Source organism: Dermacentor albipictus, chromosome 8 (genome assembly GCF_038994185.2).
Source record: "Dermacentor albipictus isolate Rhodes 1998 colony chromosome 8, USDA_Dalb.pri_finalv2, whole genome shotgun sequence".
NCBI lineage: Eukaryota > Metazoa > Arthropoda > Arachnida > Ixodida > Ixodidae > Dermacentor > Dermacentor albipictus.
The window spans coordinates 116,293,101-116,319,802 of NC_091828.1; the positions used below are offsets into that span (position 1 = coordinate 116,293,101).

At 47.9% G+C, this 26,702-nt stretch overlaps 2 protein-coding genes across 3 annotated transcripts in view; both read right to left on the reverse strand.

Annotated features, from left to right (window-relative positions):
- Positions 1-3,143: 3,143 nt before the first annotated feature.
- Positions 3,144-26,702, reverse strand: part of LOC135910357 (uncharacterized) — a 53,608-nt gene continuing 30,049 nt past the window's right edge. The window contains exons 1-3 of one of the 2 annotated variants that reach the window (XM_065442415.2): positions 7,279-7,431; positions 4,183-5,048; positions 3,144-3,414 (exon numbers count right to left, since the gene is read on the reverse strand). In XM_065442415.2, coding sequence (XP_065298487.1) covers position 3,414; positions 4,183-5,048; positions 7,279-7,290 — 879 coding nt within the window. In that variant the 5' untranslated portion in view covers positions 7,291-7,431 and the 3' untranslated portion in view covers positions 3,144-3,413. Of the gene's footprint in view, positions 3,415-4,182; positions 5,049-7,278; positions 7,432-26,702 lie in introns of those variants that run through there. The other variant, XM_065442416.2, reaches the window with a different exon arrangement.
- On the reverse strand, positions 17,858-25,022 carry LOC135910356 (acanthoscurrin-1-like). Its single transcript, XM_065442414.1, has 3 exons — positions 24,864-25,022; positions 20,056-20,855; positions 17,858-18,140 (listed from the first exon to the last, which is right to left on the reverse strand). Coding segments are annotated over exons 1-3 (813 nt in total). The 5' UTR covers positions 24,876-25,022; the 3' UTR covers positions 17,858-18,139.

Consider the following 26,702-nt stretch of genomic DNA (forward strand, 5'->3'; position numbering starts at 1 on the left):
AGTCGCAATGTATAAGTTTATTTATGCGCAAAGCATATTAGCTTTAGCGGGAGAGAAAATAAAAATTGAAGCATTGTCTGTAAGTTCATTTCTCATACTTTATTTTTCTTTTTAGATGCTCGCGTCAGCTAGCGGACGGGGCGAACACTATAGGCGTGATGTGTTTCCTGTTGTCAGATTTCGCCGAGTAGACCCTCTTGTTTAAGTTCCTCCTCAATAGTGTGGACGTCAGAATTTCACGCGCGAATGGTCAAACTTGCACAACATTGCCGCAGGGTGATGTCATGGGCGATACCCGTGGCGCGGGAGTTGCAACGAAGGAGCTGCTACTCACAACGACCCATGTTCCCGCCAACCAGCGCGACCCGGCCATCTTCACAAATACACAAAAAAAAATTAAAGGAAGTTCGCGATCGGCCGTTCAAGTGTGCACACTTGAGCGAAATTGCACCGTCATCTGTCTCGTCCGCATTTCCTTTCTTTAACGCTGTGAGCCCGGTACTTCCGAATCACGAATGGCATGCGCGTTATTAGCATGACATAGCATTCTCGACACGAAAGCAGCGAGCGCAGCGTTTTAAAGAAAGGAAATGCAAGCAAGGCAGGTGGCTATTATCGTTGTGTGGCAAATATACACGACAAAGGGTGCACATTTGTTTAAGAGTGTACCGGGCTCGCACTTTTAAAAAAAAATTGCGCCCTTTGGTGCTTATCTTGTCCCACAACAATACTCGTATTCTGTCTTGCCCGCGTTTCCTTTCTTTAACGCTGCGAGCCCGGTACTTCCCAGTCACGAACGGCTTGCGCGTTATCCCACAACCTTCGCGAAATGCGAAGGTTGTGGGATCGTTCCCCATCTGCGGCAAGCTGTTTTTTCATCAACTTTCCGTTAATTTATCATTTCTTTATTTCGCCTAATAAGTACAACTAATTTCCCCTGTGTTTTTTTTTTAATGCGAGGATAAATGCCTCAGGGCATACAAGGGTATGGGATGGGGGTGAACAAGGATGATTAAATGAATGAAAATAGATTTGCTGACCTAATGAAGTCCAAGAGGGATCGATAATGCGGTGCCTACGTCCAAGCAGTGTAATGGCTCAGATTATGCGGCGAGAGTCCCGCTGCTGCGAGGTGCCGGAGCCTCGTCGGTTTCAGTGCAGGGCAAACCCACAGCAGGTGGTGGATGTCGACTTCAACATGTGGCGACTTGCAGAGTGGACACTCAGGACGAGGATATAGCGGGCGAAAGTGCGGCCACTTCCTAGTCACGGCAGGAGTGAGGGCAACCCCGACCCGGATCCTCCGAAGCGCAACCTCCTCCGCACGGGTAAGACCGCTCTATGTCCTTGGTTTCAGTGGTTGTTGGCTTCTTACGATATGGCTAATAAAAATCAGGCCCGTCGGTTGACACAACCCCCCCCCCCCTCTTCGGGTTTATTGCGTAACGAGGCTCTCGAATCCGGCAACATTTCTGCCTTCACGTAGCATGTGTGGGCTTATTGACCGGTTGCCCTCACCCAAAAAGATGACGTTCTTGTGACGCCTGATGCAGAAAGGATGTTTCACATCCGCCGCCACGGTTTGCGAGTGGCGGTGCTGGCTAACACTCCCAGGGTTCTACTAGGACACCTAAATACCCAAGAACGTGGCTGGGGAAACGGCGCCGCTGGAGCTCAATTGGTAGAAATGCGTGCGATGTTCCCACCTGCGGCAAATTATTTTTTCATCCACTTTCATTTCCATTAACTTATCGTTTCTTTATTTCATTTACTAAGCAGAAGTAATTTCCCCTGTTGTCCTTGGTGTCAGTGTTCGTTGGCTTCTTACTCTCTCTCTCTCTCTCCACAGACACACACACACACACACACACACGTATATATATATATATATATATATATATATATATATATATATATATATATATATATATATATATATTGTAAATAAATTCCAGGTTCTAATGGAACCGGATGAGTGCGTTCTAATTTGGCGTATCCTGGAAACTTCTAGATATGCTGACAAAAAATTAATCAAAGTAAATGCGCTGGGTGAGAGTCATGTCCCAGAATTAAAGGCCTTAACCTAGAACTTCGAACGCATGAAGCATTTATAGCAGTACAAATAAAAACTTAGACACAATTTCAAAACATCGCTTTGCCAGTAAACAAAATTCTGCTAGGATTAGTATGAAGTCCGGATTTCGGTATAGGATGAACGGAATTCTGGTTCCCGCGAGATACTGCAAGGTCTGTAGCATGCTATCTACCAATGAATATTTCTCTTTGTAGCCAAATGTGTTTAAAATGGACGCATCCTGGGCTAATAAAAGAGAAATGGGCCCAAATAATCCTTAAGGTGAATATCATTCCTAGCAAAGTCAAACTAGCTTTCTAAAACGGGGGAAGGTCCCATGGGTAGGGCCATCTAAAATATCAGGCAGATCCGGACGGTAGTTCAGTCTCAAAAATGAGGGTCCTTCCCGTGGGCATGTTCCACTGGGCACGCGTCACTCTTAAATGATCATCTTTGGTGTCAACCCGGATTTGTGACGTTGCGGACACTGGGAAAAGTGCCCTTGCGTATTTGCCGCTATTCAACCTCTGTAAGGCCAACTTGGGTGTGTGTGCCTCTGCATCCACTGGTCATGTGGTATACTTGGTAAGCACAGCTAGGTATGTGCCATTCTTCAGCCTCTTTTACACCATCTGGAGTCACTATGTATGTTATCACTAGGTGTGCGCAGACTTCACGGCGGCGACACAAGAAGGCGCTGATTGTCCCGAAGGAAATGCAGCGAGGAGCCAGGCACGGCCTCACGAACGGCTCGCTTTGGGCTATTCGCATGCTTGGATAATCGTCGTAGATGAGTTCTGCCAGAATGGTTGCATTCAGCGGAAGCGTCTCTGAGCGCATGCACTTTTTAAATGTTTTCCAAGCACCCCGTTGTCCAGACACGCAGGCTTCGGGGGCAGAAAGCCGCGTTAGGAGCGTATGTTTCATTTATGCAACTCGTGAGGGGCTTCAAATAGGCTGTAGCTGAGATCCCAGTTTGAGGAAATTAGACCGTCATTTTTCGGCAGTGGCAGATGCGCAAAACTTTTCGGAGCTTTCTGACCGAAAGTATTGAATGAAAGGAGTCAAGTTTGATGATAAAGATCTTATTTTTTATTTAATTTACATGGTAAGCGCCACAAATCCCAGCGGTGAAACTTCGCTCGCGCTGCAAAGGGCAATCTTGAATTTTGTGGTGGCGGTTCCACTTTCCGATGCTTGCTCCTCGACCTTGGTTCCGCTTCAATTGGCGAGTAATTGCGAAAAAAAATCTAACTTAATGATGGATCTGTACTCATGCACGGCGTTGATTTCCAGACAATGTGGCGCACATTCCACAAAGATCCCGGTTCAGTTGTGCTCTGCAAGGAAACAAACGCACCGTTTAATTGCATAATCAACACATTAGCGCCGCAGGCGTGCTAAAGAGACAAACGAAAACGTCGTCTGCACTTGAGTACTAATCAGCGTATTTTATTGTCCTGCTGCTGACGTAGATCTTAAGGAGGCTCGCTGATAACTTACTCCTTAGCATCTTTTACAGAACATATTAACGCACAGTTCATGTTGTAAGCTCGTTATAAAATAAATAACGAATGTCTGTTTCATGAAGTTGTAGAAGGAGCAAATCTTCATACTATTCACGAACCTATTGCATAGGCTTGCTTTAAAAAAAGGTAAATCTTCAATGTTGAAAAGGGCGACGTCCATGTTCGTCCCCAATATGCCCTGTAGTGAAGTCTATTAAGTTCGCGATGAAGAAGACTGGGGCTAATTGAGTACAAATCAAGAGTATCCTAACCCTCCATGGTGCAAGTTCATCGCCCACCACGCAGAGAAGTTCTGCTTGCAAATTCCCATAGTTAATTGCTAATGAAGAAAGGGAATTCTTTCAGTAATAGACTGATAATTCACCAAAACATGAAAACATCTACATTACATGGTTACTTCTGGAGAACCAACCTCAGAGATGTATCGCGACCATCTAATGATCATTAACGTCACAGAAAAATAAAACTCCAGAGTTGCGCATCGGGTCCGTAATTTTTGACGGCTCTTTTGCTCTCTAGTCGCCCCGAGACTTCATAAACCGTGAAATCACTGCTTCGCATCGGCTGCACACTGCTTACCACCACTTTGATGCGTAGCTATAGCTGACGCCATGCTTTCCGAGGCCGCCACTGTATCCGCCGCCGTAGCCGCCGCCGTAACCGCCACCGTAGCCGCCGCCGTAGCCGCCGCCATAGCCGCTGCCATAGCCGCCACCGAGACCACCGAAAAGACTGACACCCACAAGGCCACCGTGTCCGCCACCCAGACCACCGCCAAAGCCTGCACCATGACCTGCACCGAAACCAGCACCAAGACCTCCGCCGAGGCCGCCACCAAGACCACCACCAACAACCACGGTCGGAACAGCAACGGCGACAGGACGGGCAACGGCCACTGTGACAGCGGGACGAGCAACTGCGAGGGTTGGTACTGCAGCAACGCTAAAACCAGCTCCAGATCCGAGACCGGCTCCCCCAAGTCCGTATCCGGCTCCTCCCGATCCGAGACCGGCTCCTCCGTAGCCGAGGCTGCCAGAGCCGTAACCGAGACCAGCGCCACCGAATCCACCAGCTCCTCCTCCACCGTGCAGGGTGGTCACGGTAGTTGTGCTGGTGCCGTAGGATGTGGTGGAGCGGGCAGGTGCGGCGACAGTGGGCCTGGCCGCAACAACGGGAGTAGCGACAGCAACCGGAACAGCCGCCACAGTGAGACCAGTGCCACCGGCGCCACCACCGAGACCACCGCCATAGCCGGCACCAAACCCGCCGCCGCTACCACCTGCGCCGAAGCCACCGCCATGGCCACCACTGAGGCTACCACCAACGCTAGCTCCAAGGCCGCCACCGTAGCCTGCACCCAAGCCACTGCCGTAGCCACCGCCATACCCGCCGCCAATAAAGCCGGCAGAGGCGACGGAGGTGAGTCCTAGTAGAACGGTTGTGAGCTGTAGGTAAGCAAAAAGAGGCACCTTTTAGGCTGTAGCCTTAATACAGTAGTTAAATTTACATCCTCCCACTCAGTGTTCACTCTCTCTCACTTTCCCTCAATTTACTCCCCTTTCCTTAAACCCCATGTAGGGTAGCAAACCATATGCTCATCTGGTTGACCTCCCTGCCTTTCCTCTTCTTGCTCTCTCTCTCTCTCTCTCTCTCTCTCAAACAAAGATTGCAATCAACGTCGACTATGGGTCGCCGCCCGGCGTCATCCGTTCGAGAGGTTTCATTTGGCATTACACTCTTAGTGTAGTTTAGTAATTTCGCAATTCAGATAATAATTAGCGCAAGTTGAACGTAGTGTACAAGTATAGGGCACATTATTTTGTGTTTCAGAAGACGGAAGTAAAACAATATATAAGTGAGTTACAACGTCTAAAGCATAGTATGGGGTGGGGGTAGGGGGCTTCGAAGGACGACATAATGTCGGAATCAGGGTTAATTATTTTAACGTACTCTGAATTTTTAGTACGCAAGCGTTTTTACATTGCAGTTTCGTTGTAACGCGGCCGCCGCCTTGAACTTGCGAATGTCGGGCTGAATTCACAGATGTTTTCGCTCGTGAGGACCATTTCGGTAATAATATGTTCAACCTCACGATTGGCCGGGATCTACTCCTCTGAACAGTTCTAGCGTAAGGACTCAGAGAGCATGTGCACTCGTTCTCAGCAGCAAATTAGCATAGCACTGAGCCGGCCCGGTTTAGGATGAGCTAAAATTATCTATTCATACGTGGGTGTACGAAAGATGCCAGGTTGAGCTGCCATTTCTAATAACTTGAACCTCGTTATAACGAAGTCGCATATAACCCTAAAAATTGCTCTGTTATATTGAAAATTCGTTATAATCACATATGGTACAATGTAATAGTCGGGATACAATTTTATTTACTTCCTTATATCAGATATATATTATAGACATATGTGCGTTACACTGTAAAAGCGGCTACACATTTTTATTCGTTCCATGTGATCATTTGTTATATATTTATTCGTTATATCGAGGTTTAATGTGCAATTTCTGCATTCCAGGTCAATTGTGGGGAAACTTCTCCCTTGCAAGACGTTTACTAACCCTTCATCTCACTGCTCTGTTCTTGAAGCGATTTTAATCTCTTAAATAATATACCCCCTCGTGGTCCCATGCGTTGCCTATTTGCATATCCTTTCATTCTGTCACTACTGGCAGAGGGGGTATCATAGAGCCAAAGCGGACGCCAGTATTCCAGTTCATAATAATATGAAGAAACTGAGTTGGGCAGACGACGTAACGCGTAGGGCGGATGATCGACGACATGCTGGAGTAACGGAACTTGTGAAATAGAGTGGGAAACATAGTTTCAAATGACAGAGGAATATGTGACAGAGTTAAATTATGAAATCTGTTGACATATGATAGAGTCAGCTATCTGACGCAAGGCATGGTCAGTTCGAGATCATCGCGAGAAGCCTTCGTCCTGCAGCTGATGTAAGTTATCTTGATGCTGATTATTTATACTCGAACTCACAGCATACCTTCCGGATCTTGCTGACAGTCACAAAGCTGCCTTGTACCCAAGCGCCCTGTGCATGGAGGTCTCCAGGGCGCAAAATACAGCCGCTTTCCACCCAGTTTGTAACAGGGCATAAACCTTTTCAACGGTTATAACAACCCGACGTAGATAGCCTGTCCAGTTAGTGTGACTGCTGCAAAAGCTGACGTCACAAAAATTGGTTAAGCGACATGCCACTCACAATGATGACCAAGAACGGCGTTTGAATAGCACGTGTCTCGCGCGAAATCGGGGCGCGCCGTACGATTGACAGAAAAGCGTAATCGGGGGTGACACAGCGTACTTGGGTGCACGAGGCAAGCTAATGAATGCAGGCATAACATTACTGAACTCGAAGTAGGATAAGAGTAACTAAACCGATTTGGGAGGCTTCTTCATCCAGTGGAAGAAAAGGGTAACGTATAAAAGGAACGCGCTAATTATTCGACATTTTTGACGCAATAATGACTACGTGTTGTTCATACCAAATTGCCAAAGATTCCGTATATGCTTCTTATTCCTTTTCGATAAGAATAGGGCGAAATGCGCAGTGAACCATCCAGAAAAATATCTGAAGTTTTAGTAGAGCTCGTCTGATTATCTTTCAGATGACGATCATAGTAAGTCCACACGGTTATTGTTATACTTACAGCGGCGTTCATATTGACAGCGTCGTTACTCGGCTGTGACTGGTACGAGTATCCAAGAGACCAGGTCGATGAGAGGACAGGTCTTGCGATGGGCGTCGCGCAGCTTATATACTCGCGCCGGATGCAAACGAGCCAGTGACAGCCCCACAAATGCAAATGTTGAAAAGGGGGCAAGATGACGCTGCCATTGGCAGCGATGGACGCCGTTTTGAAAGCGACGTTCCACAGCGGAGGAGGACGCAAGATTGAACGGTGCGAGGAGAGAGGGCCGTGCCTTCCACGGCCACGGCACACAAGCACGTTACCCGGAAATCCCCTCGCCAAAGAATCCTAACTTATAGTGTGCGTCTCCTCCGCCTCTTTCTCCTCCTCTTCCTCCTCCTCCTCCTCGTCGGTAGAACGGACCTGAGCATCCACGAAGTCGTCCGGCACGGAGGACGAAAGAGCGAGAAGCTGGACACCAAGGTTACAACATCCTCTTCGCGTCGCGCCTAACCTAAAGTAACGCATCACCGAGGAGAGGCGCGTGTGGATGGGGCGAGGGGGAGGTACGGTAGGGTAGGCGCCCCGCCTTCCACTCTCTCGCCGCCTTATCGCTCTCGACGGGATCGTCCGAGAAGGCCAGGAGAGGATCGTTCGTCCGTTCGTCCCGAATCTCGAGCTGCAGCCCTCGAAAGCAGAGAGAGCGAGATCTCTACCAAATCATGACATCGCACGGGCTGCGAATGATGGACGAGTGCCGCCGAGCTTGAGCTTCCAGGAACGCTGGTTTGCCGGTGGCTGTAGCTACGACGGCCTCGTCCTGGTCCTGACAACGTTGGTCTTGGATCTTGAGGGTTTGGTCGTGTTCGCTGGGGAAGTGCATCGGAGCACTCACTGCATGCCTAATCAATCCTTCGATCGCAATTAGTGATATTCAAGGGAGGGGGAAGGGCGGTGCTGGGGCACGTCGGTGGGACGAAGCGAATGCGAGCACCTTCGACTGTCTTTGCCGGTTTGCCTATACGGTCAGCCCTACGGAGAGACAAGCGTCGCCAACCAGCGTATTCACAATGAAGGTTGCTTCCCGTTCCTCGATCGCAATCATGCACCGTGGGCTGCGTGAAGTGTCTTGGAGAAGCACGGCGCATATTCGCTTTCGATCTTTCGAGCATGTTGTTTGATGTGAAAGGCGTTATTACTTAAATGTGCACGGCGCTTTACGCAGCTCAACATCACTAACGGGGCTATAGAAACTTCCTGCGACAGAGCACAGTGGATCCTCTTGTCATTAGTCTGAACTTCTTCTCTCTCCGCACTCTACGTATAATCTCTCCCCGTTACCACCAGAATGATCAAATTTCTTTGTTCGTTCTTTAGAAAAAAAGTGCGCGATTTCGCTCGAATGTCATGGCCGTCCGCTTCAAACGTTAAACGAAGCGCATCAGTCAGCCTTCCGCACTTATCTCCGTGAAATAAAAATAAGAAACATAACCAAGAACTGCAATGAACTTTTTCTACAGCTACTTTTGTTGTGACTGTGTTACAGTCAATAAATGTTTTCGTTGTTGAAATTCGCTTGACATGATAAGCGCAGTTTGTTTCCTCTGCGGACAAGCTTCAATAAAAAGAACTGAGGCGGCGCTTGAAGTAATTCGAAGTGGGCGTCGTCTATTCTTGTGCTGAAATTAAGACATGCGATCGTTGCTTGGCACCGCCGGTTTAATTTACTTGACATACCAAGTGTCATTTTTCCACTTCGCATGCTACCTCGATGACGCTAAACCAACAAGAGGAATTTCTCAGAAAACTCTTTCAACAGCCTATACAGCCCACCCTTACCTCGTTTCTCAAACCCGGCTTACGTGGACTGCCAACTTTTTCTTCAAGATTAATCAATATTTATACTGCCTGACTTGTTATGTATTAATTAAACACCGGTTAGATAATGAGCGGTCCTTTCGTGAAGCCGCAAAGCAGCCAGTAGCAATGAATATTCATTGCTATTGTATTTCTTATTGCTAAAAGTCATGTTTAGAAGTGAGCCTAGACCCAAATTGATCTGTTTGTTTGTAGGCTTATTTCCCCACAAATTCGAGTGTCACCAGCGCAAATTAGCTTAATAGTGTTACGTCGAAGCACGGTAGGGAACCTATTTACAGTGTGTATTCACTAGGGTAGTAAGCGCTGGCCAACATGGAAGCAAGCCAACATCATGCAAGGCACGTCGTCGTCATCATCAGATCCCGCAGTGACCCCTCATGGGTTTGTCCCACTGAGTCCAAGGGCCGACATCATCTTCTTCGAGTAGCGTGTAGCAATACGAATGATACCATTCTGTAAGGGCCGTTTAAGAACGTCAACAGATCGTACACTTTCAGTAAAGGGCCCATCCCAGAAATTTCATAGGTACTGTAAGAATGCCCCAAAATACGATGGCCATAAGAACTGTGCCTCTAGATGAGCTCCGGAGTTTTACGTGCCAAAACAACGATCTGATAATGAGGGACGCCGTAATTGTAAGAATAAATTTTTGCCGCCCGATGTTCTTCACCATGCACCCAATGGATCGCACGCGAGCGTTTTTGCATTCCGCAAAGACGAGGACTGAACCCCCAATCTCGAGGCTCAGAAGTACAACGTCATAATAGCCACTGGGCTACCGTGGTGCGTATCTGTGCCGCTGAGCTGAGGTACTCTGATGTTATCAGTTTCTACCTCGGGTTCCGATTCAATCTCTCTAAACGCCCTACATGCAGGTAGTATTGCATTGTTGTGCTAAAGCACCATATCACCAGCCAACAACAAGTTTTCAAGGGGCATGCGCTCATGAAATCCACACATCCCTCCAATGTAGCCGCTATGAAACGCGTGACCTCCTGTTGCCTTGCGCTTTGCAGGACATGGAGTATGGAGAGAAAAAAATGCTTTCTGAAAAACTTTAGGCGAACTTGATGTGGAGTTGCATAGTTTTTTACTGAATTCTCAGCATCCTGATTTTGTGTTACCGTGCGTATAACGAATAAACTGCTTTTCTATTAATTAAGTGGCAAATCAGTAATGCTGTCCGGCGCTCCGTATTTGTCGTATTTAGCTCTCACGTCTTTTAAAGCTTCGTTTTAAACAAATAATGCAAGAACAAACTAATAAAGATGCATATAATCCTTATCTTACAAGCTAAGTGGCTAAAAGCAGGTCAAGGCAATCACAACTGCGTTTCGAATGAACAGGCTAGCGGCTACCGACTTCCGGTAGATCGTTCTACTCGTGGGCGGTGTCAGCTAAAAACATTCCTTAGCCAGAGCTGTTTAAAGGAGCGCGGCTAAATATGCGTGGCTCGGGAATGACTGTTCAATTCATTCTATTTTTTTGTTGGTTCGTTCGTTTCCCTCTCGTTTCTTTCTTCTGTATTGCATGCGAAACACTGCAGTCGCGCAGTCCAAGGACCTTCGCATGAGATCACGAAATACATAAGTTGTATATTTGGCTGCGCCAAACGGGTGAGTCAGCAAATGCGGTGGCCCTGAGTGTTCTAAGAGTTGTGTCACCTTTGTGGCACCGAGTCTTCGATGCAGGCGTTAATTCATTCTGCAGAAGCGGGGCTAGCGTTTTGCGCAACCGCGTGTGAAATTCTGCGTGCGTGTTCGCTGCACGCATACAACGCAAATAAAGAGTAAACCACTATTTCAACCGCATTTGCGTACACCGTGTTTGTCTCGCCGGCTCCGTGCTTGGCAGCGAATTCTATGAGGGTCGTGTCAGCCAAACGGTGACAAAAAGACGGCTGCGTGCTCCAATGAATTTAAAAAAAAGGAATTGTGTCTTGCTGATCTTACCGTGGTACTTTCATCCGGCCGGCATCGCTGGAAGGGTGGCCAGAGGTGCGCTGAAAACCGTACACTCTTAAGGGCGTTCTTGTCCATGACTCACGCCCTTACACCCTTAAAGACGTATGGGTGTGAGTTATAGACCAATTTACATCCTTAAGAACACCGGAGTGTGTAAATTGACAATGAGAACGGGTGTGGACGAGGAAGCAGCCTGTTTTAGTTGTGTTTTTGTGGTTTGCCTACACAACCTGTAGCCCTCGCCGGTATGGACCAAATTGGTCATAGGGCTGTGCCTATCTGTCAAGATGCCGGGGTCGCGGGATTGAATCCCGGCCACGGCGGCCGCATTTCGATGGGGGCGAAATGCCAAAACACCCGTGTACTTAGATTTAGGTGCACGTTAACGAACCCCAGGTGGTCAAAATTTCCGGAGCCCTCCACTACGGCGTGCCTCATAATCAGAAAGTGGTTTTGGCACGTAAAACCCCACAATTTATTTTTTTATTATTATTATCTGTCAAGATGCACGCGGCAAATGGAACTCATTTCAAATAAAGTATGAAGTGCTAAGCAATGTTACCGAGAGTTATATATATCTAATCCATTTTTAAAGGAAAACTGAAACGAAAGATGTCGGAGGCTTTCAGATCTCGTGTCTGAGTTTATTTTCTTCCTAATGAGCAAGGTTCAAGCACGGACGAAGCGGGTAGACACTGACACGAACGCTTGTGTGGCTCAGTTCGCTTTCTTAGTTCGTGTCTTCTATTGAGCTTGAGTGGTCTTCAATATCTTATCACTGAAGCCGAAACTCTAGGTTCTTTTCACGGGCTTCCTTTTCTTGGTCCAGAGGCGTTGATTAAACGGTACTGATGCTCTCTATGATTGCAGCTGCCGCTTTGATGCTGTCGAAGGCAACGTGGTCGTTGCTCTTGTTGTCTTCATCGTAGCTGCCGTTGTTTATAATCACAGTGATCATGATGATAACGTTGTCATCGTTGTTGATGTCGGTGTTCCTGTCGTTGTTGCTGCCGTTTTCGTCGATGCTGTTGGTAAAATGCAAAAAGAATGAAAATTCATTATGGTGAATGAACAAGCATCATATGTGCTATCAGAAACAGGAAAGGTAAGTGCATATGCAAGGATTAGCGATTATAAGTGAAGGAAGAAAATGCGTAGGAGATTAGACAGAATTACGAGAATTATGAGCTTGCGCAGAATTACAGAGTATTACGAGCTGCACCGTCATTGTGCGTCATCCCTTCTCTCTCTGTCTCTCTCTCTCTCTCTCTTTCTGGGGCTTTTTTTATCGCTGCAGTCTACTGCTGCGCAGCTTAGAAATAACCTTTTCCCCAAGACCTGATGAAAACTAAATCGGTTATTTTTTTATTTTTTATTTTTTTGCAACGAACTCCTTGGTTTAAACAACTTTAAATATATGGGGACGTCGCCGGCGCTTTCGTAACATGACGTGCGAAAGCCTGCATAGCATTCGTGTTGCAAGTTGCCTTGGTAGCACGGTGAAAATCGATTCCCTACACCATGTAACCACGCCTTAAGAAATCCCTGCGAAGCCACGTACGACATGGATATGCGCGTTACTTGGTTCGAGCAGCCCCTATTGCGAATTCGGGAATGTGAGAGGCGTGGGGGTTGAAACACCGCGAAACAGTGGACTGCTGTTTCGTGAATCATCCACTTACGCGAGTAGACCATATGCGACTCGTGCAGAACCACTGAACTGAACCCCATGTATAAACACTTCACGAAGAGTTTCATTGTGGCCCTGCCACGGAAATGCTGGTTCTTAGTGGACGTAACGGCAACTGTGATAAGAAACACGTATTTTGCTTACCGTGGCAAGCAGACCGGGCCCCCGAGGTGAGGAGGCAGAAAAAAATGAAGACGAAGTGATAGGAACGCTCAACGATGGTTGAACAAGGGAAGCTTCAGGCGCAAGCCAGCGTTTTGACGAGGAGACCCATCTGTACGGCTGTGTTGCAACTCTGGCCACCATCGGAGACAGTCTGCGTAGGCAGCTTAGGAAGGCAGCTTCAAGCCCAAATCATGGAACGCGTCTAGAACTGTTTGAAAGACGCGGATAAGGCGCCCTTAGAACGTGTGCGCCACCTAGCGGTGTCAAAAAAAAAAACCTAAGCAAAGTCCACGTGATATCTGTATTCTAACTCTGCACCTAGGAACCTATGAAAACCCCTACGTAGCGAATGGGAACCTATGAAAACCCATTAAACACATATGAAATCACGAATAGGTTGTTTTCGGCGCAGGCGATCACTCCGCCCAGTGTCCGAACGTCCTGCTCACCCGCCGTCTTGTTTTGGCAGCAACGTAGCCCACATCGTTTCTGATTTCGGCGCTGTCTTTGCGAAGCTGCCTTCTTTGACGGGGGAGTATGGTAGCGCGATTCAAAGACGGGACAAGAGAAGACACAAAGGGACACACACAGCGCTGTGTGTGTCCCTTTGTGTCTTCTCTTGTCCCGTCTTTGAATCGCGCTACCATACTCCCCTTGAAGATGCATTACCAACAAGCCCACATTGCAACCCTCGTGAACTTTCTTTGACGGCTTCGTCGGAATCGCGACGAGCCTTTAGGTCACCACCGTCCGCGCAGCTGTCTACTTTGCTGCCTGCGGCGAGCATAAAACCGCAGCCTCTGTCAGTACCAACATTTCGACACGGGCACTTGTCACTGTCAACACCGACCCGTGCAGCGTACCTTGTTTTGTCACTGCTGATCTCTCCGAGTCTACATGTCCCTGAGAACCACTTGTCTAGTTTACACTGAGAGTGGGGTTGAGGGGACGCATTGGCACACATCACCTAGTAATCAGCATCAGCATCAGCATCATCATCGTCATCATCTGCCTGGCCACGCCCACTGCAGGGCAAAGGCCTCTCCCATATTTCTCCAACTACCCCGGTCGTCTGCTAATTGTGGCCATGTTGTTCCTGCGAACTTCTTAATCACCTTCGCCCACCTAACTTCCTGCCGCGCCCTGCTACGACATCAACTAGTAATACCATTGAAAAAAATTCCTCATGGCTTTCTCCACGCCATTCCCTTCCAGGCTGACTTGGTTCCAAGTTACACAGGAAGTGAGTTGGACAAGTGCCATCGTGGGGCCGGGCAAGCCTGGACGTTTAAAACCGTTTTGGGGTGATATCTATCTTTTGCATGTTCGCCCGAATTTTGATTACGCGTGGTGCGAGTTCTAGCATTTCCTTCTCTATAAATTAGTTTTCTTTTTGTTTGCCTGTAACAGACAAATGTTGGTGACATCGTGTAGTGGTAAAATGGTCGCCATGCTTGCCTGTGGCACTCGAGTACAATAAAGGTCGCGTTTGCCACAAGGTTATAATCTGGCTTGGTATCTCTAAATTCTATAAGTTATGTCATATCATGGTCTGCTTTACGCCCGGCCTAGCTCACATTACCGTAAACTCCCGTGAAGGCCCCCTCGGGATACTAGTGATGCAAACGATTAATTATTTTATGATGGGATCATACCAAAGTTCATGTCCCACCGTCTTCAGTGAGCCGCTTCCAGGTTATCGTGCAAGCGTTGTCAGAGCGATCAACCCGATCACTGGGGTGTGCTTCAAATCCATGCATCTTTCCTTTCTTTCCTTTTTTTTGTACATAGCGTTAATTTAAATGGGGAGTTGGGCCCCTGCGGGCAGCACTGGCTACTTTTCGCCACCGGGGAAGAAATAAAGCTCTCAAGCAAAGAAACCTAACAAAATATAAGGACACGAGTACACGCGAAGTTCCATAAACAAGTGAAACTATACTGAAAGGTATCTGACAACGGGCACGTAAGGCCACAGTTCTCCTCGTATGGACGAACCCAACTTCACATAAATACATAACGCTATGTAAGGAATAATTACGAACAAAAACTTGGAGCCTGCATCCAAGTAAAGCGAAACATTTGCGGGAATATAAAGATATCAACACTGTGCTAGCAAGCTAAGCCCCAGGCTAACACCAACGTTTCGACCACAGGGCAGCTGTCGACCTAGAAACGGGATCTGGCGAAAACAAGTCCCTTTGTCAAAACTTGGGCTCTCGCCTGAGGCATTATTTTCTTTCGCCCGCTGTGGATCACCTAAACGTGCATGAAACAGTATTCATGCATTTGTGATCGCGTACAAGGATGCTTAATGCGAGTCTAAGGTCTTTGTGTTTTTCTAGACGGTGTCCATGCAAAGCGCGACTGGTGTGCTCATACCAGAGCGCCCTCTACATAGCCCGCACAGGCGCATTGAGCAACGCTTACTCAGCAGCGGCGCATGCTCTACAAAGGAAGCATTCGCAATGAGGTCCCACGTTGATGTCTGTAACGTTGCATTCAGTATCGATGCCATCGTTACGCGTCATGTCTCCGAAGCAACGGACGGGCCCGGTGAACCTCCCCAACCGCAAAAGGCCGTTTGTTCTTTTGCGTCATTCTCGTAAAGCCGGAGACAACGCCCAAGCCTTCGTTCGTGCCTTTTCTTATTTCCGACCGGCTTACCTTCTGCTTCATCTTTAATATCTGTGTTTATTTTCCTCCCTTTTCTTTCAGTTTTGCGACTGCAATATCAGAGGGAACGAGATTTCTCCAAGTAGCACGACTCCACTTCCGGTTCCCGCTCAACAACTTTGACCTGTCTGAAAAGAAGAAACGTTCAAAAAAAGAAAAAAGCATCCTGTTCTAATCTTACGTGTCACCGCCTACATACTACAATTCTTCAGCGATAAAACTACGGCATCCTTCTTACTGCGACTGCGAGTAACGCTTTTTGCGCCAAACCACAACTGAACTCGTCCTCACGGCCTGTACCAGTATCACCAAAGACAAGCCGCAATCATTCAGGCCACTGCTTTGACTACTTTCTTGTTGTTTTTTTTTGTTGTGCAAGCCGCGCTCGTGCTCTCAGTTCGCGTCGCGCATGGTCCTTTCAGCACGTGAACACATTCACCAATGCACTCGATTCCGTTCGTTACGTTAAGATACCTTCATATAGCTACGTTCAAACTATGCACGTGTGCTGAAGAAAAGTCATAGCAGAAGTCATATAGATATTTCGAGTTATTGCGAGAGGCAAGCCGAACGTGTAAAATGTAACAGAACAGGTGGCCAGGCGGTCATTCCTGTTTATTTCTGCTCATGGAAGCCCGACACTTCTTCGTCTTCAAAAGCAGCTTTCTCGCTTCTTCTTCTTCGGCTAGGTTACATAGTATATATTTCAAACCCAGATATAATGTGCAATAATTTGCCGGTATTAGAAATGTTAACATTGCGCAGTTATATCGGGAAAAAAAAACTTGGGAGTTCAGTGTTAAGAAATCGAAACCTGACCTCTGTGCTCACAAAAACCTGTAGCGCTAAAACTGTTCGTAATAGAAGATTACAGGCAATCTTGACGATGGACATATCCTTAGCGAAGGCGGACCACAAATGGAAGGGAGTACTTGTTAAAAAAAAGCCTTTGTGAATGTGGGGCACTGGTTCACTCTTTCCTGTTACGTCGAATAAGTGCACTCGAATATGGCACTCGTTGACACAGTTATCGTGCCATCGTGCCAAGCTCCTCACCTTCGCCATAAGCGGATAGAAACGGGGCTCCCATCCCCGCTCATCATCATCATCAGCCTGGTTGCGCCCACTGCAGGGCAAAGGCCTCTCCCATATTTCTCCAACAACCCCGGTCATGTACTAATTGTGGCCATGCCGTCCCTGCAAACTTCTTAATCTCATCCGCCCACCTAACTTTCTGCCGCCCCCTGCTACCCGTCCCTTCCCTTGGAATCCAGTCCGTAACCCTTAATGACCATCGGTTATCTTCCCTCCTCATTACATGTCCTGCCCATGCCCATTTCTTTTTCTTGATTTCAACTAAGATGTCATTAACTCACGTTTGTTCCCTGACCCAATCTGCTCTTTTCTTATCCCTTAACGTCACACCTATCATTCTTCTTTCCGTAGCTCGCTGCGTCGTCCTCAATTTGAGTAGAACCCTTTTCGTAAGCCTCCAGGTTTCTGCCCCGTAGGTGAGTACTGGTAAGACACAGCTATTATATACTTTTCTCTTGAGGTATAATCCCCGCTACCCATCCCCATTTACCCATCCCCGCTGGAGGGATTCAAACCCATGCTGCCATTCAAACCCATCTGCAGTCGAGAGCTGGACGCGCTGACCACGACGAGGCCGCTCAACTCTGTCGCTTCGTAATTTGTGTTTCCAGGGTTTTGCGTCCGACACAGATCAGGAATCTGTGGTCGTGTGCATCCAAGCAAGACAGATGTTCACAGAAAGATGGTTACATCAACAATTAAAGAGTAGCCGAGAAAGAGTTGTCTTAATCTGGAACCAACGTTTCGACGATGTGAACGTGTCGGACACACTTGCCGAAGCATTGGCTCATCAAGCCCGGGCCCGTGCCCTGTTCGGCCAGTGTTATCTATGGTTCACCTAGGCACGCATGGGATAAGCAAGGGGTAAGGATAACCTCGAGTCAATCGCAAAGTGGAAGTTTTTCGGGGTGTGAGATGGTGGTGTTCGCTTTAAAAGCCGGCTGCTGTCGCCGTAAATGACTTCAAAGCTGTAGGAATATTCGATGTTTGCTCTCTTGTTTTTGTTGTTGTTGCCTGTGACGAGCTGTTGATTTCTTTGAATAGTAGAAGTTTTCTAACGTGACGTCCGTTTCCAGAGAAAAACTGGCAGCCAAAGTCTGCATCAGATGTCGCAAAGAAAGTCCACGGATTGTTTTGTAACAAATTCTTTTATTTAGTAACAAACCTCAACACCAAACTTGTCTGCCGGCGAGTAACAAACTTTTCTCAATTACAGTTCCCAATTTTGAACCAGACCCATGCGTATAACGAAAGCTCATGCGTAAGGAAGTTCAGGCAGTTAGGGTTTATGAAAAATTAAAATAAATATAAGTTAAAACTCCTTGTTCAGCGCCAGTGAAACCGCGCCAGTTCACTGCGCTGATTTAGCGATGATGTCTTTGCATCCAAGGGCATTCCGAAGGGTACGTATTCTGAAAACCAAAGAACAAGTTAAGATGAGTGGTTTTGTAGGACTGCACGCTCAAGATCTATGTAGAGAAGGCATGAAGCATCACGAAAGGGGCATGTCATTTAAATTTATGCTACAGAAGTATAGCCTTTCACTTAGTTATTGGCCACTGTTTAGTCAGAGTAAACGGAACCAAACGCAGAGAAAAAAAATTACTCCACGAATGTTGTACTCAGGTGCCAGCGCTGTGCAATATTTGCTTTCGGCAAGTCGAATAACCTTGAAAAACACTATTAGTTGTGCCAGAGGGCTCTACTGCATCCTAATTTCGTAATACGTTTAGGACATCGCCATGAGAAAACAGTTACTTGATGTTACGGAGAAATCTCAGTTCTGCTTTGTTGAGACTTCGCTACCGTGGCCTAATCAATCAATACGATTACAGCACAAAACTTGCATTCTCGAAGCCCACGAAGGCGGTTTATATTCTAATCTCAGTTTCCCGAGTCCAACACGTTGCATTTCTAAATCAGCTTAATAATTTATTACGGGTCACTGATTTTCTGAACGATAATTGCATAAGTTTTCACGAAGAAAGAAAAGCTTTTCACTCACTAATGGGGTACTTCAAATGGCTTTGAAGCATGAAACGGCTTTAGCTGCCTTTGTCGGCGGCCTTCAAGTGACCTTGAGCTAAAAACCAGAGCTGTTATCCGGGCACTCAAGCGAGAACATACGGGCATCGTTGCTAGAACAAAACGAGATCATCCGGGCAACCAGTCAGAACTTCAGCAATAGTGCACTCTGGCACCCAACACTTTGTACAGGACCGCATTACATACGCTAGTTACTGCCCAAACAAGTTTTTAAAAGAAATATTGCTTGCGAGTTTTTCCTAATGTTTATTTACAACGTCGCTTAAGACGTAACTCCTAGTACGCTGAGCTTTTATATGTGATTTCCAATAGTGATGTACGAAAGGCAGATGCAGGGCACCGCACACGTGATTTTCATGTTTCCGTGAAGAGACAGGGTTGCCTGTGCTCTTTTCAACGCCAGCGGTCCGTGAGTTCCGCGGCGCGGGTTTCGCGCCGCCTCGAGAGATGGCGCCACGTTGCGTGGCCAGTCCGGCAGCGTCTGGCCCGCCGCGTATGGTTGTGTGGTGTAATGTGGAGGGTGCCCTTGCGAGCATGCCCTCTACCCATTATAAGGTCGTGGCTAGTATCATCTCCAACCAGTCTGCTTTGCCGATAGCTATTTCGTGCTTACATCTACTCACAATCCCGGGGGAGCCACCATTCTTTCTCAAACTTCATGCCACAGTGTGCACCTGTTTGGAGGCCACAACTCAGCGCATGAGCAAATGCCATTGCTTCTTTGCTTGAAGTACAAAACGGACGTTCGAAAATTCTCTAGCTTGAGTTATCCATGCCTGAACGGGCTTGCCACATATTGATAGCTATCGGTTGCTGTTTTTGTCAGCTATTAGCAGAGATTCGAACAATTACGCGAGCGTTGTTGCTGGCATTCACGTATATCTAATCAAGCGTATGCGAAGAACGGTGTGTTCGTGATTGGAAAGAACTAGGCCCCTGAAGCCTTAAGATCCCACCCAAAACTACTGACGCCGTGTCGACAGTGGCAAGTGATTTTGCTTGATCCGGTGGTTAAACTTCTGAATCGTTGTTAATAATCCAAAACTTAATATAACAAAGGAAGCAAACGAAGTAGCGATGTCTTAAGGTTCGATGCACCAATCATTCTATACAGGGCCCAGGGACGCTTACATGTGGCAGTTTTTGTAGCGCATACAGCAGCTGCGAATCATTTAACAACGAATGCATATGCGAGATCGCGGGCCTGCTCATTAGTATGCCTCGCCGAACAAGTAAGTCCTTACGATTTCATGCCACTCATCACAACATGGGACAACTTACCACCACTTAGCGACATGGCCGTAAGTAACTCCCAGCCTGCCAAGGCCGGCGCCGTGGCCGTAGCCGTATCCACCACCATATCCACCACCGTAGGCGCCACCGTAGCCGCCACCGACAGCAAGCCTAGCGAGACCAGCACCGTGACCGAGACGGTATCCGGCACCGTAGCCACCGCCGACAGCACCCAGGCCACCGAAACCACCGTAACCGCCGAGACCACCTCCGACGGCGACCGCCGGAACGGCAGCCACGGTAGCCACAGCAGGGGCAGCAATGGCGACTGGCCGAACGACAGCCACTGGACGGGCTACAGCCACCGGCCGAGCTACGACCACGGGACGAGCCACGGCCACGGCGGGAGCAGCGGCTACGGCGACGGCGGGACGAGCGACGGCGACACGGAGGCCAGCACCGTATCCGAGACCACCGCCGAGGCCGCCTCCGTAGGCGAGACCACCTCCGTAGCCAAGACCGCCTCCGTATCCGAGGCCGGCACCCGAGAACAGACCGAGACTAGCGCCTCCGAGACCGCCAGCTGCGCCTCCGTGAAGGATCGCCGCGCCTCCTGCGCTGCTGCTGTAGGAAGTGCTGCGAACGGCCGGGGCGGCGGCGACAGCTACAGGAGCAGCAGCAACCGAGTAACCGGCACCACCGACGGCAGCACCTCCGAGACCAGCGCCGTAGCCGGCACCATATCCACCTCCTAGTCCAGCGCCACTACCTCCGGCACCGTAGCCACTGTAGCCGCCGATGAAGCCAGCGGAAGCCGCAGAGAATAGGGCGAATAGAACGGTGGAGAGCTGCGAGACAGACAACCAGGCGTTGACAGGAGACCCAAGTTTTTAAAAAAATTCAGAGTTGTGAAACAGCACGAGTGTTCCACGAGCGTAGGAACACTGGTTTTAATCTACTGTGGACGCGTATGTGAAGAGGCAGAAAAGTATGGCAAATGCTTGATATGCCCGGTGAAATGTAACAGTGGGGTTGAGGATTGGGCGAGTTGGTATTGCATTCTAGAACTGGCACAGCGCAACATACAAAGGAAGAAACAAGCCGGGCCGGCCAGATAAAGGAACAGAGCGCTGACTCCACGCGAAGCAAGATTTCTTGATCAATTAAACCTTGCATTACAGAATTGCGCGTTCTGTGACTCATGATGGTATAGCCTTCTATCGGTGTGACGTTTTGTGGAGTATTGTGACGACTTGTCCTGATGCTTTCTTGTAGGTACATACATATTTCTTGCAACTTGCCAATAAACCAGTTGGAAGTCAGCGCTCTGTTCCTTTATCTGGCCGGCTCGGCTTGTTTCTTCCTTTGAAGGTTGCGCTGTACCAGTTCTAGAAAGGTAACAGACCATTTTTGACTGGTTACTTGCCTAATTACCTGATCACACAGTTCGCCTTCTGCGGGGTTTCTGACGCTTTTGACTGACTTCAGATGAGAACAGGACAAAATTTCATTTAAGCTAGCTAAATATTATTTTTTTCTTGCATGTTACTGATGCATGTCCTCCATGCGATTCGAGCGTGCGTCTTCCTTGGAGTCCTTTCACCGTCTGGGAACACTTAAATAAATATTGATTTTCTTTCCAATCTCATTCTGTCGTTCCTTTATTCAGCAGCTACTCAACAAGAAGGGCCTGTATTATGGGAAGGTGGGGAAATAATACCGACATTGCTCCTCCACCACCACAGCTCGCGTCCTTTACATTGGTAGGGCATCGCTGTTGTCAGTCTAATGTGCATATTGTCGTGGTGTTCCGTGCAATCTCTACCCACAAACGCTCTATTTTTTTACTCTACCACCCAGTCAGTGCTCTCGATGCTTGAAGAAATCAAGCGCTAACCGTAAAGCCACAAAACAACTCATTTAGCCACTCAAGAGGACCTCTCTGCTTAGCAAAGCCTGTGGTGGTGGTGTTGGTAGGTCGTAGCAAAAGGCGGAGTTTAGCCTGGCGATCAAGGCCGGGGCAATTTCGCCACCCGAGAATCTCTTACAATATAACTGTGGTGTTTCACCCCATGTCCTCCAAACCAGCCTCTCTTAAGAATGCGATAAGGAGACGAGAAGTTTCTTTGAGGGCTATAACTGGTCCTTCGAGGAACACAAGTTGTCGCAGGCGAGCATAAAGAAGGGCTTTTTTTGCAGATTCTGCAGGAGAGCATCTTGGAATTCTATCTTGGAATTCCGAGCATGACACAGAAAGTGTTCAATGTCTCCGGTCTCGTCGCATGCCATAGAGTTGGGAGAGTTCATACGCTCCATCTTAAGTAACCATGCTGGAGTACTAGAGGATCCTCTCCTTATTCGTTATAGAAGTGAGGCTTCCTTCAGAATTGAATCTTTTGGTTACGCAGTGCATATGTGGGGGAACCCAAAGTGACCCAAAGTGATTTCGAATGTCAGATTTTTTAAACTCGATTACTCTTCGGGGCATTGACTGCCAGAGCCTACACAATAACCTGGACAGAAGCCTTTAGCCGTCTTGACTTCAATAAGCGTTCTCGTATGCAATTTTACGCTATAGTTAGACACCACATTTTCTTCGTTACCCACATTTATGTCCAATTGTTTTTGCTAAGAACAGTCTTCTTGCCCCATCGTCTCTCCGGTTCTTGGCACTGGCTGCGACCTTTCGGTGTTTCAGGCAGCTTGCTCACAGTTTCTGGCTACTTCAGTCAATGAACTTATTCAATGATAAGATGCCGCTATATTATAAAAAAGAACACTCAGAACATGCTCGCGCCTATATTAGGCTAATTCCTAACTTGATCTGGTGCTCTATAACGTAAAACTATTCCAATATGTTTATATTCCAATCTCCTGACGTCAAATTCGCGTAACTGCTGACGCAGGCATCTCGCGGTGACCCGCAGGGTTGTCTGAACAGTCCAATCAAACGCCCTCCTAGTTTATAAAAGGTGACTTTGCTTTGAAAATGAATAATATTGCTCATATTGAGCTTTTTTCCGTTTGTAATTGGCTGTCAGGAAGCGAGGAGCACGCTCAACCAGAGGGGGATTCGATGGGGCCGAGCCATCGCACTGAATATAGATAACCGGATGAAGAGCAGGGGTATTGGCATCTGCGATTGGTCCGCTTTCCCTTACTTAGGTAGTGGTGGCTGGCCGAAAATCGCGGCGTCGTGCAACGGAAGGTTAAGAATGCCGCTAAAACGGATCCTCAGCAAAGAAGAAAGGTCGTAAACATGCCGAAAGGGTTGAAAAACGTTACACGGCCAACCACAAAAAGCTTTATGATACAGCAAATACTATCCGGCAGCTGCGAGTAGCAAGTGCCTGAGCGATCGGCGGCCGCCATATTTTGTTCCTTTCGGAACGGGACAGCCTGCGCCTATTCAGAAAAAAAGTTCAGTTTTGTTCGGCATATTAACGCATCTTTAACGCGTGTACGTCACTTTGATGCGGTGAGCTTTCATGGTTTTGTGACGTCGCGTTACAGGTAGGTGAAGTGGGTGCAGTCCGAAAATTTTGGACCATGCAATAGCCGAGGGCTAATGACAAAAAGCTGTCGAATCAGAACTAACTATTTTCATTTTGTTCATCTCAATCATGCATAATCAGTGTGTACACTCCGTATCAAATGGGGAGCTATCGCGGCCTTCGTAACGTCGCGTGACAGACAGGCAAAGCGGGGGTGGCCCAAAAATGTTTTTACCAATCGCGGAGGGCTGATTGCAGAATTGGAATGGCAAAGTTTGCAATAAATTTTCGTCATAGCCACCTCCCCCCCCTTGTTTTACTTTCTTTGGAAGTAATGTTCGTAAGACCAGCAATGAGAGCAGATATTCCCACTCCATATAGTGCTGGAAACCTCGGGTTAGTAGCTGAATAAAGAAGAATGTGCTCGGGTCTGAACATGCGGTGTGTCTAATAATAAGCCGTTGCTATCCTAGTCAGGGTCAGTACGAATTGACTGATTTATCACAGTTGTTATTGTCAAGCCAATTAACTGCACTTCGAGACAAGGACCTGTACCAGAGATCTTCAGTTATCCCTCCTTTTTTTTGCGGGAACGAAACATTCCCTTTCAGCGAAAATTTTCCGATCTCGGTACATCTCATTGGCCTCTGACGCCCTGGACTCTAATTTATTCCCCTTAGCACACATGGTTGAGCTCACCTACATGACGTATCCCAACTCTGACACCGTCTCGGGATGTAGAATATCAATAGACGCTTTTAGGCCACGATCCACACATACGTCGGTCTGCTTAACCCATTACGGTTCTTCCATCATATCCTTCTTTTTTTCAGAGTGCTCGTTGGTTGGTCTCAAATTTTTCTCAACTTTCCTTTTGAGGTTCAAACACGCACAGATAACAGTGTACTGACCGAATGAAGCTAAAACATGCTTTTCTCTTTCCCGACGTCTCTAGATTGACCTTCGTTACTTAGAATTTTGCGCGAAATGCATTGTAACCTATTTTTATTCTCCAACCGATGTGCTTCCACGATGGTGGTTTCCATCGCATGACCCAAATAAATGGGCGTGTTTGATTCTTCTAGGAGGTGTGCTACCACTTGCGCGCCTCTTTTGAACTATCACTCTACCGAGCATAGTGATTCGTTTTACAGTACATTTGACGTGGGTTATGCAGTTGAATCGCAAGCACGCGGATTAAGCTCAGTAAGGCTGTGACAGAACAAGGCTGACAGGAGAGCGTTGAGGCAACGCCCTTCTTGTGCAGGTATTTAGTCCAGCTAAGGGGGCGGGAGGTGGGGGGGTGACGATTGCTGACAGTGATATCGATGACGATTGCACGCGAGCTCCGGATATACTCACAACGGTGTTCATGGTGTTCGGTGGCGGTTTAGATCCAGTACAGAGCTCGAAGATCACAAGAACCAGAGCGACGTAAGACTGGTTAGCCGATTGCCCGCGACGCTTTTATACTCGAATCCGGCCGAATGCTCCGCAGTGACAGATCGCCGATGCACTAAAACATAAAAAGAAGACGCAGCCAATGGTCTTCGCGGACGTCGCTTCGTTAGCCATCCACGCGAGAGGAGGTTTCAGCGAATGGTGTACGGAGAGGTTATGCGTTCCACGGGCCGCATGGTGACCGCACCGAAGAGCAAGCGCTCCCCGGAAATCCCCGCCTGAGGTCCTGCGCAGGGCTACCGAGAATCTCCTCCTCCCTTTCGTCTCAATAGGGCGGGCCGACGCGTCCGCTTCTGTCAGAAAGAAAAACAAACAAACAACGAACGGGGCAGAGAAAGAAACCAGCAATAAAGCTACAGCATCCCCATCGCATTGCGCTTAACCTCACGCATAAATAAGCGCCCGGGTACTACAACATACTCCTCTCGCGCGCTCTCGCTCTCTACGGTGATGGTCCGAGAAGGCGGGAGAGGTCCGCCGCGGGACCGTCCGTCCGTTCGTCCGTCCTGAATCTTGCGCCCGCGCAGCCAAGGTTGCGAGACCGAGATCGCTGCCAAACCAGGACGCATGGTCGCTCGTGATGAACGAATACCGTGGGGTGGGTGCGTAAACGCGGCGGTTCCCGCGGGCCTTTTGCACGCTTGTTGAACGCCTGTTAATTATGCTGCCTCCCCCCCCGCCCCTATTTATCGTGGCACACCTGGCAAGTCTTTAAGCCTCTGCTTGAATTCATTCGGGGAGTGTATCGGCCTGCGCACTGCATGCAAAATCTAATCTTTCAATCATCAGTGCGGATATTGAAGTGATATTTAATGGCTCACGGCAGCGTAACGGATTGGGCGGGGGGAGCTTCGAAATCGTCTCCTTTGCGCATTCCGCAGAGACATGCTGTAGGCAAATAAGCAAGCAAGCTAACAAACAATGCAAGCGTGTCGCCAGTTTCTTTGAGTTGTGTTTGCCGTAACACTTGCGATTGCAATCCAAGGCTGTTCATGCGGCGCGAAATTTTGCATACGAAGCGCTCTGCGAAATAACTTTCCAATTCTTTAACGTTATCTGATGGTGAAGGTGCCGCGTTGTGTCTTCGAGTGGATAGCCGGCAAGCAACCAGGTCACGTGTTTGCATTTAAGTTATAGCTTTCAGTTTGGTCAACTCGGTCTAGTTTCTTTTGTGTGCGTGCGTGCTTGTGTGCGTGCGCGCGCGCGCGTGTGTGTGTGTGTGTGTGTGTGTGTGTGTGTGTGTGTGTGTGTGTGTGTGTGTTTGTGTGTGTGTGTGTGTGCTTGCGTGCGTGCGTGTGTTCTTGCCTTCTGCCTTCTTTTTTAATACTGCACAGTAAGGCACTTTTGGCCGCGGAAGAATTCGCTATCTGAAAATCGTAACTAAAGACAAGCAACGCTAAACGAAAGAGCGATAGAGATAAAAAAAATTACGTGATCGATATCTCAACATAAGGCCTCACTGCAGGCTTCTTTGTGCAATTTTATCAACACGCGGATTTTCTTGTTCTTTCTTTAATCCGGTGGATTGATTTTGCGCGGCACCGCGATTCGAACCACGGACCTCTTGCACGCGAGGCGGGTGTTCTACCTCTACGCCACCGCTGCACAAGGCATAAAAATTATGACAATAAATTCAGATGCAACAGTATGACACGAATGTAGGATCCTCTGCCAAAAGGATCATATGAGATTGCGAAGAATTACATATATCTTCTTTTCCGAATCCACATATTACTTTAT